This window comes from Carassius auratus, chromosome 29 (genome assembly GCF_003368295.1).
Source record: "Carassius auratus strain Wakin chromosome 29, ASM336829v1, whole genome shotgun sequence".
Lineage (NCBI taxonomy): Eukaryota > Metazoa > Chordata > Actinopteri > Cypriniformes > Cyprinidae > Carassius > Carassius auratus.
Genome location: NC_039271.1, coordinates 7,884,384 through 7,894,383, shown reverse-complemented (window position 1 = coordinate 7,894,383; position 10,000 = coordinate 7,884,384). Strand labels below are relative to the sequence as shown.

The following is a 10,000-nucleotide window of genomic DNA, read 5'->3' as shown; positions in this document are numbered from 1 at the left end:
ATTTGTTTTGGGTAAATCTAACAATTTGCGTCATTCTCGTGAATCGCGTCTTTCGCGCCGCTTCATTCGCGTCTTTATATTCGCACGTTTCTATTCGCGCCTTTCTATTCGCGACTTAACATGTAAATCACTCATGTTCAATCCCTCATTCACATCTGGTGTGAGCGCACCATAAGAAATAAAAAAAATATATATATATAAATACAAAAATTTCAGTAAAAATTAATTTGAATCCGTCAGAAATCGTTTTTTATGTTAAAGGGGTCATATAATGCCCATTTTCCACAAGTTGATATGATACATTAGGGTCTTAATGAAAAGTTTGTAACATAGTTTGTTTAAAATTTCTCAATGGTAGTGTAAAATATGAATTTTACCCTGTCAAAAACAGTTCTTTTCAAAACATGCTGGTTTTGTGAGATTCTCCTTTAATGCTAATGAGCTCTGCTGACTCCGCCCCTTTCTTCTGATCTGCTCTCTGAGAGACTGTTTACTTTGGCCACATTCATAGTGAAACTTGCTAATTAGCACATTATTAGGAAAGGCGATTTTCAATGATTCATTTAAATACATTATACTCACTGCTGGAGGCTGGATCATGAAGGATTAGCGCGAACATAAACGCATTTAAGTAGATCAAGGGCACATTTCTTTCAATTCTCCAAACGTAAGTTAATCCTCTGCGATTTCAGTCGCTCGGATTTCGGGAGTAAATGACTACTGCTGTGTTCATTATTACATCCAACAACAAAACTCTGAGGTAAGACAAGTCAAGTCTGTGCTGAAATGCTCCTGTCAATCAAACAATAGTGGGCGGGGCCTCCGGCCGTGTGACGTCACACGGTCAGACGGCTCGATTTGAGAAAAGGGAAAACATTTAAAGAGATTACAGATAAAACACTTGGTGGATTTTTATCATTAAAGGGTGGTTGTGCACACACACTGCCAACACAAATTTCAGTTCAAACGACTTGTAAGAGTGCATGTAGCATTATATGACCCCTTTAAATGATTTATGGGTAGTCAGTAAAAATGCTATAAAAATTTCAGACAGAAATCAGACAGAAATGGTTGATTATCTCCTGATGAGGCAGAGATAATGGGGAATCAACACAAAGCAGATGTGTTTTCAGCTAATGCATGTCATCGCAGAATGGCAGAAATATGCATCTAAATCTAAAAGCAAAACTAATGTTGGGCTTCTGAAGTGATGGCGATGGGTTAAATGGGATGGGGTTCACAGCTGCGTCTTACGCTGTGGGCACCGTTGCGCTGGGCGGCCTTGCGGTCCTCGGGCCGGTGAGGGGTTGTGCGGGGGGCGTGAGGCGGCCGGTCTCCCCCCTCATACGAGTACGGGAGAGGAGGACGAGGAGGCACTGAGTCTGACTCCTACACAGCGCACACAACGGCACACGGGCAACAACCAACCAACCAAAGCAGCACAGTACAGGTGTCCTGAGGATCGTTAGTGTGTGTGTGTGTGTGTGTGTGACAATTAGACAATGATTATCCTCATGATGTGTGGAATAATCACTTACTTCACTTTTATGCAGGTTTGACAGGGGGTTTGCACCAGGAAAACCTAAAAATACAGAAGAAGAAGAGTGAAACACTTCATGCAACTAGTGTTTACTAAAATTAAAACGATGGTTCATTGATATAAAGCAGAAATAATATATAAATAACAACCTAAATGAAAATTAGAAATGTTGTCTTGGCAACTAATTGAAGTAAAACAAATTTAAGCTGAATAATTAAAATTACTAAAACTAAAGCTGAACTGAAATAGAAAAAAATACTAATAAAATTACAAAAGATAAATTAAATTTAACTTTCAAAATTTAAAGGAAAAGGCTAATTCAAAACACTATTAGATACTATAAAATATACTGAATAATAGCATAATTAATACTAAAATAATACTGATAAAAATGGTTGTTACTGTAAATTACTGTAAAAAAAAAGTATCATAAAAATGTAATAATTTTAAACTAAATCTTGCATAATATATGAACATTTATTTTAACTGGATAAATGTTTTAAAATGTATAGTTTTGTTTTATTACTGCAAATTACAGTAGTTTTCATAAAGAAAAGTATATTTTAAAATAAATCTTAATATATGTAAATGTACAGATTTTAAAGTATTAATATAAAAACAGAATTATACAATTTAAATTTAAAAATATATAATTTATGCTTTGTGGTATAATTAATATAAAGAACAATATATGAAAAAGAGTACAATAATTAAAAAATAAAACTATATGAAAATTTATTGATTTAAAATCTGACAAAAAAGTAAAAATCTAAATATAGAATTATTTATCAGAAAATGGAAATGTATTATTGCAAATTACTGCAAAGAAAGAAAAAGACATGTAAAAAATACATGTACAAATATAATAATTCAAAGATAAATATTAAGTAATTCATGTTAATGTACAGATTTTAAAATACACATGGAAATTAAAAAAAACTAATATTTCTGTCTTGCGTTATTGCAAGTTACTATAAAGAAATATGTCCATGTTTAAAAATGTATAATTCTGTATAAACAAGCGCAAAGCTCATTCCAGTTGCTCGTATCAGTTACTGTGGTGTGTGTTGAGTTGTTCTGGTTCTCTCACTGGGTTCTGCGTTTCTCTTAGGTTTGTTCTTGTTCAGCACCTCCATCACATCCTGAATCCGCCACAACTCCTTCTGGATCTGAACGTGTTTTTGGCTGGGCGGCTCCGTCTGCGCGCACACACACACACACACACACACCTCAGCTCAACATCAATGGACCTATCTTCAATATACATTAATGTTTAGCTAGTATTCAACCTAATGTGTCACCTGTGGGCTCCCGAGGGCTTCGAGCTGCTCCAGCAGGTTTGTTTTGGCCATGGTGACGTCCGCCTCCAGTCGATCGTACTCTCTCAAGCTCCGCTCCAGCTCCTGTCAGCAGCACAGCATTATGGGTGAGTGTGCATCATTGCATCTATCAAAGCAAGCGATGTGTATTGGAGGGACGTACAGTGTTGACACGTGACAGCTCTCTGCAGGTGCTGAGCAGACCGCTCTGTAGGACGTCCCGCTGCTGGATGACGCTCTGCACGGCCGTGGGGTTTTCAGAGCTCATCTCGATCTCCTGACTGGCCGACAGTAAGGCCGTCTCCAGCGTGTGCTGCAAACACACACACACACACACATGCGTGAACGAGACGGGCTTCACAATGCACTGCGACACGCTCAGGATGAAGATGTGCGTTACCTTTTCTCTGTGGAGCTGCTGCAGTTTTTCTTCTTGAGTTCTCACTACTTTATCCTGCTCACACAGTCGACTTAACTTCGCCTGCAACGGTAAAGTCAAGCTCACATCTATTCAAGTGAATTCTTTTTAAGCCAATGCATATCAATATGTTTTATCATGTACAGATATTCAGTGCAGTAGTTATGAAAACGGCATGTATAATAAGTATACAACAATCTGTAAAATAAAATACTAGTCCTTCCTTCCTCGTGTCATATGAAACATCAAAATGTAAAGATAATTATTAAAATGTAAAAACAATAAATATTTTAGAATAATGTGTACGTTACAGAGCAGTATTCATTTTTTATTCTTCTGGTAAATATATATAAAGAAATTGAAAAATGGGTCAAGAAAAGCAAACAAATGCTTTTTAAATTGATAATTATATAAAATAAATTATAAAAAATATTTTTTTCTGTGAAAATAACTGCATTTTTAAATATGAACTACAGAATTACTAAATTATAATTTTTAAACATTTTATATTTGACTGAAAAGTGGTTTAATCATTTGCATTGCAAATTTTTTTAAATCATCTGTTTGATAATTCATGCCTCCATAAAGTGTATAAATTGCTCTATATAACTGGTTTTTGTATACTATATTGCTCTGAATGTTTAACAGAAGCACAAGTTCAAATATTAATTGTCACAATGTGATCATACACTAATAGCAACGATCAGTTTACAGGAAGAGAGTCGGCTTAAGCTTACATCAATGTCCAGCTCCTCGGGTCGGAATAAGTAGGTGTTTTCTCTGTACTCTTCAGGGCTCATCTGCTGAAATCAAAGGAAATAATGTCAGATATGATGTGCATTATATAATTCATCGCTCTAGACTGCTTTGAGACTCTGTGCATGAAGCAATGGAGCAAGCGACGTGAGCCTGTGTGCAGTTGAGTTTCTACTGCAGTACATGCAACGTACTCATCAATATACCGTCAGAGACTTTAAATAAGGAACTTTTTACTACAGTAACTTCAGTAAATCCTCTAACATTTGAAGCCGGTGCAATATTATAAATGCTGTGCAACAGGGATCTTTATATACAGTCACACTGCATACAGAAGCACTGGGACTGACACGAACCAAACAATTCACATGAAACATGCAAACCCCGTCCAAACAGCTCCGAGGAAGCAAATGGGAAAGTTTGAAACACATTTTACACATGTACAGGTCCACACTGCAGAAAATGACTTTCTTGCTTAGTGTCTTTGTACAATTTTCTAGTACAAACATCTAAACACACTTGAATCAAAATACATTTACCTGAGAAGCAAAATTACGCTTATTTGTTTTTCCCCCCTTTTATGATATTTTGGTAACTCTTTACTTGAATGAAGCTTTTATGCATAATGCATTATAAAGGTATCCACAATGCACATTATAATGTATTATATATCTTCATAAATAATTGTAAACAAAGTTAAAATGCACTATAATATTTCCAGATTCCTTGTTACACCTGAAACGGTTGTTTGCTGTGTGTTTTAATGCATTCTTTCTAAAAGTGTAACAATGAATAGAATTAAGTATTATAATGTTTTATAACTGTGGTTTAATTATTCACGAGATCATACAATGCATTTAAGGTATGTTACAAGGCATAATTAATGCATTACTTTTATAATGCATTGAGGGAAAATATTTCACATTAGGAAACTAAAATGAAAATCATGCTAAAAAGCAAAAAAAATAAAAAAATTAATTACCCATCTTTCCTTCCTGGTTTCTTACTGCATTTAAGAAATATCAAAACATAAAGACAATACCCATAATTAATAACAAAATAAAGGGTAAGTTTCCTTTTCCAATGCATCTGAGTTTGTAAAAATGGCTTGTAGATTCATTATACAAGAATTTAGGTAAAAAATAAATAATAAATAAAATAAAATAAATAATTACATCTGGTATGCACAAAATATTGTTTTAGTAAAAATAATGCAAAATAAAAAAATTATCATGGCTGGTAAAAAATATTAATTTAAATTTAACTTGGTCTTATTTATAAATTATATAGAGAGGATTCAAATAAACTTACTAGTGCTTTCTGTCTGATTGTTCTGTTTCCTTTTTTTTAGTGCATTTATGGAATATTCTTCACATTAAGATAATAAAATGAATATATATTATGCACAAAATATGAATATCTAACATTTTATATAGAAATATAGATATTTTTTGTAGGTTATATATATGATGCAGTGACTGAACGTATACAAATTAATAATCTGAACAATGCTACTGTAAAAAAAAAACTAAAAAGTATTAGTAAAAAAAAATAAATTGCTAAATTTCATGGCTGGTAAGAAAAGCAATATTAATTATATACTACATTAATTATATAGGCTTCAAGTAAAGTGTTACCGATATTTTTTTGTGTTAATTTGTTTTTAAGGTACTATTTAAGACTTAAGATATTTAAGTAAATGTATATTGAATAAAGGAGGTTTAGAAAAACACAGTAAGAATTTTTTGCAGTGCACACACTCACACACACATTCCCGGTTTTCCGCAGCCGGATGAGTTTATGTAGATATGAATCATCTCATCATAGAAATAAAGCTGCTTCAGCACCATCTGGTGCGTTAAAAACATAAAAAATAAAAAAGATCACACAACTCTTAACAGCGCTAAGGGACACAAACACAGAGTTTGGGAATCCGTCCACACTCATGTTCTGAGTAAAATGAAACCGATCTGGAGGTGAGTTTCGGAGGGTGATGCTCTCGTGAAGCAGGTTTCAGATGTTCCCCACAGACGTCCCTCTCGGTCGAGTCTGTCAGTCCTCGAGTTAGTGTGACTAATGAAAACTACAGACTGAATCCCAAAGCCAGGGAAAAACACAGGGAAAAAAACAACTTCTGTTGACTTACGAAGACCTTTCGCAAAGACCCGCCCCTCTTAGTTTCTGTTATGTCTGACAAGCCACACATCATCACGTTCTCACGCAGTGAAAAATACATCGCTGACAACACGCCGTCAGACAAGACAGAGCAGTAAATGCTTTTTTTTTTCAGTTTTGTGTCTCTTTAATGTGTGGTGACAGATCGCTCGCACGTGAAGCGAACATCTCTTCCTCTTTACGAGGTACAGCACGAAATAAACCCGCACACCAGTTGTTATTCTACTCTACTAAGGTATACTTTGAAAGATTTATACTTGAGAATAATTACACTTTAGTGCACTTATGAAATTCAACCAATTTTAGCCAATTGAGCTACTAAAATAAATACATTTAGCAAAAAATAAAATAAAACATTTATGTACAAAATCTTCTAGTTTATATCTGATGTTTGCCATTTCTTTGTAATTATTTGTCAAATTTACTAGCATTTTCTAAGTGAAAATTGGTTCGCCACCAATTTATTTTTATTTTTTCCAGACCGTTTGTGGAATATTCTTCACATTAAGCCACTAAAATGGATTTTATGTACAAAATATGAATATATCTCCAATATATTATGTATAAAATCGACTTTTTTAGTTTTTGGATCATATATGGTGCTGCCGGTGAAACTATAATAAAATAATAAGTGAAATAACCCCATTATTGTAAGCACAAAAATATAGTTTTAATAAAAACATTGCAAAAAAAAAAAAGTTTCATGGCTTGTTAAAACAATTATTTATATATATATATATATATAATATATATATATATATATATATATATATATATATATATATTTATATATTTTTTTTTTTTTTTTTTTTTTTTATGGTCAATAAAGACTTAAAGAAATCCCATTGTCACAAGCACAAAAATGTACATACAAAATACTAATATTTTTTTAATTAAGTTCAAATGAGCACTTATAAGTAATGAAAACGGCATATTGCTATAATTTTATTAAAACTACATTTTTGTGCTTACGACATTGGGATTATTTAACTCTTAATAAGCACTTTACACTTCAACTTTGACCCGTTCGCTGACTTTACAAAGCCAACAATTCACACGACGTGACTGGGTTTCTGTCTAATGAAGGCCCATTCACACCAATAACAGATAACGCTTTCGTTGTTTCAAAACTGAGTGGATTCAGATCGGCTCTCAGTGTTTATTTAGCTCGTGTGTGCTAACACATGAACGCCGGCGTGATGGATGAAGCCATTGCTAATGAACGGCACATTAGCACCTTCAAGCCATGCCAATAACACTTCCACTTTCAACAGGAAACAACAACAACAAGAAACACCAATGGGATGTGCTGGAACGATACCGACACAGGATGGGGCAGTGAGGGGGTGGAGCTTCGACAAAGAGGCGGGGCCAAATGACGGGAGGGGAGGAGCATAACAACCGTGTGTTCCAAGACCTTACTTGCTGGTACAGTTGCGGCCTTGGCCGCCGAGTTCTCAATCATAGTGTGAATCATGAAGATTACCGGCTCATTCTCCTTCATCTAGTGCATGAGGAGGAGGAGGAACAGCCGTTATCAAAGCACTGTGTGTTTTTACAGCTTCTGACCCTCTCAAACATCACATGTCTGCTACTCGTGCGTTCGCTTAGTCCAGAATAACGACTGTGTGCACTCCAGCAATGCAACGTGAAAATGAAGAACATTTCATGGATAATGGATCATTCGGAGTTGCCCTTTTCAAAAAGATAGATCAATTAAGAATTAAACCTGACAAACTAAACAATAAAGATTAATCAATATTCGTGTCATGTTGCTAAAAATGCTTTTCCGTCTGCATTCAACAGACGCAGAACTTCTCCTGAACTAAGAACCGCAGCGGATGCACCGAGGGCCGGAGAACAGAGAAAACGCTCGGGTTTGATCTGCGCTGGAGAGAAAGAAGACAATGAGAGAGAGAGAGAGACAGACAGGAAGTGAGAAACAGGAAAGGCCCTCACCTGGCTGTCCAAGTACACCAGATTCCTCTGTAGGTGATGGGAAAGGATTTCACTCTAGAGACGCCAAGAGAAAAGCAGATGAGAGGAAAAACCAGAGACGTGCATCTCCACTATCTCCTCAAGTTCATCATGCACTTTTATCAGCTCGATAAAGCAAAGCCGAAGAGCAAATCATAGATGGGACCACCACAGAAAACATCTAAAAGAGGATTGCAAACAGAAACACAACTTCTGCTGATCATGTTTCCTCAGACGCATGCAGCAGACGCACAAACATGATCCAAACCTACAGGACTGCAGGGATTTGCTCATGTTAGTGGAAAGGGAAGTCCAAAGTTTGGAAGATTTATTGAATTAAGGCTCACCAATGACGCATTTAATTGATCAACAATACAGTAAAATTATGACATATTATTATAAACTAAAATAAGTGCTTTCTATGTGAATGTGTGTTTAAATGTAATTTATTCCTGTGATTCACAGCTTGATTGCCATCAGTGTCACATGACTCTTCAGAATATACTGATTGCTGCTCAATCATTAATAATGGTTATTATTATCAATGTTGAAAACAGTTTTTGCAGCTTTTTATGTTTTGTGGAAACGGTTATAAATTATACTGACGAATAGAAGCATTAATTTGCATTCAAAATGTATTTGCTGTCACTTTTGATTAATTTAAAGCATGCTTGTTTTTTTATTTTTTTATCTTTGAATGGACGTGTATCAAGGTTTCCAATAAAATATGAAGCAGCACAACCGTTTTCAACATTGATAATAATAAGAAATGTTTTTGTGCAGCAATCAGCATAATAGAGTGATTTCCGAAGGATCATTTGACACAAAAAAAATATCATATTTGATCGCAGGAATAAATTACATTTGAATACATATCCACATGGAAAACCTGTTAAAATAATAGACTTGAAAGTACATGATCCAAACCTACATTTTATAATTCATGACATTTTGTTACACGATTTTGCAAAAAAAAAAAAAAAAAAAAAAAAAAAAAAAAGTCATCTTTGTTGCCTTTTTCTCTATCACACTTTAGTAATCATCAGAAATAATATATTTTAAAACTTAAAATCTAAAAATGCATCCTTTGAAGCCCATTTTAAAATCAAACGTTGCATTACCATGAAAATGGCACATCAAAATCATGCAACAAAATGATTTCATTCATGAATTATAAAAATGTAGGTTTGGATCGTACACTTTCAAGTCTACGTTAAAAATGAGTGAGTAACAGTAAACAGGTTAAATATTACAAACATGTCACACCATTACTGTTTTTATTGTATTTTTAAAAGACTGGTGAGCATAAATGGCGTTTTTAAAATCGTAATCATTCCAAACTTAGTGAGCACTAAAGCTGGCATTAAAATGCATTGCGTTAGACATCATCCAATCCACAACAGCATGCGGAAGCAATGGGAAAACCACCAAACTTGGAAGGAAATGAACAGGTTGGGTTGCGGGGTGGCCAGGGTTTGACGGGGGGAAACGAACAAGCGCTTCACTCTTGAGATGCACAGGCTAGCGATCCACGAGGCTGACCTTTGGCTTAGTGGCATCCAGGTTTAGCTGCATTAGCTGAGCGAGCGTGTGCTCACGAAGGCTGTTGAGCTCGGCCTGCTGCCGCCGGAGCTTGATGAGCATCAGGGTCAGTTCCTCTGGCTGCAGCGGGCGACAGGAGCAGTGTCAGTGTGGGCGTCACCAAGGGGTTAATGGGGGAAATCGGGCCATGTTTGATAAAGAGGATGTGTTGAGTTGAGTTCTGCAGACAATGCATTGCCTCGTGCACTGGAGAGGCTTTCATAAACCTCTGAT

The 10,000-nt window shown here is 35.3% G+C and overlaps 1 protein-coding gene across 7 annotated transcripts in view; it reads right to left on the bottom strand.

Moving 5' to 3' along the window:
• The window catches only part of LOC113047961 (pleckstrin homology domain-containing family A member 5-like), an 18,319-nt gene extending 8,425 nt beyond the window's left edge, over positions 1–9,894 (bottom strand). Inside the window, exons 1-9 of one of the 7 annotated variants that reach the window (XM_026209416.1) lie at positions 9,728–9,894; positions 8,168–8,221; positions 4,015–4,080; positions 3,260–3,340; positions 3,023–3,172; positions 2,842–2,943; positions 2,631–2,739; positions 1,539–1,582; positions 1,255–1,389 (exon numbers count right to left, since the gene is read on the bottom strand). In XM_026209416.1, coding sequence (XP_026065201.1) covers positions 1,255–1,389; positions 1,539–1,582; positions 2,631–2,739; positions 2,842–2,943; positions 3,023–3,172; positions 3,260–3,340; positions 4,015–4,080; positions 8,168–8,221; positions 9,728–9,829 — 843 coding nt within the window. In that variant the 5' untranslated portion in view covers positions 9,830–9,894. The remainder of the gene's footprint in view (positions 1–1,254; positions 1,390–1,538; positions 1,583–2,630; positions 2,740–2,841; positions 2,944–3,022; positions 3,173–3,259; positions 3,341–4,014; positions 4,081–8,167; positions 8,222–9,727) is intronic. The other 6 variants (XM_026209412.1, XM_026209410.1, XM_026209411.1 and 3 more) reach the window with 6 other exon arrangements.
• Between the last annotated feature and the right edge of the window lie 106 nt (positions 9,895–10,000).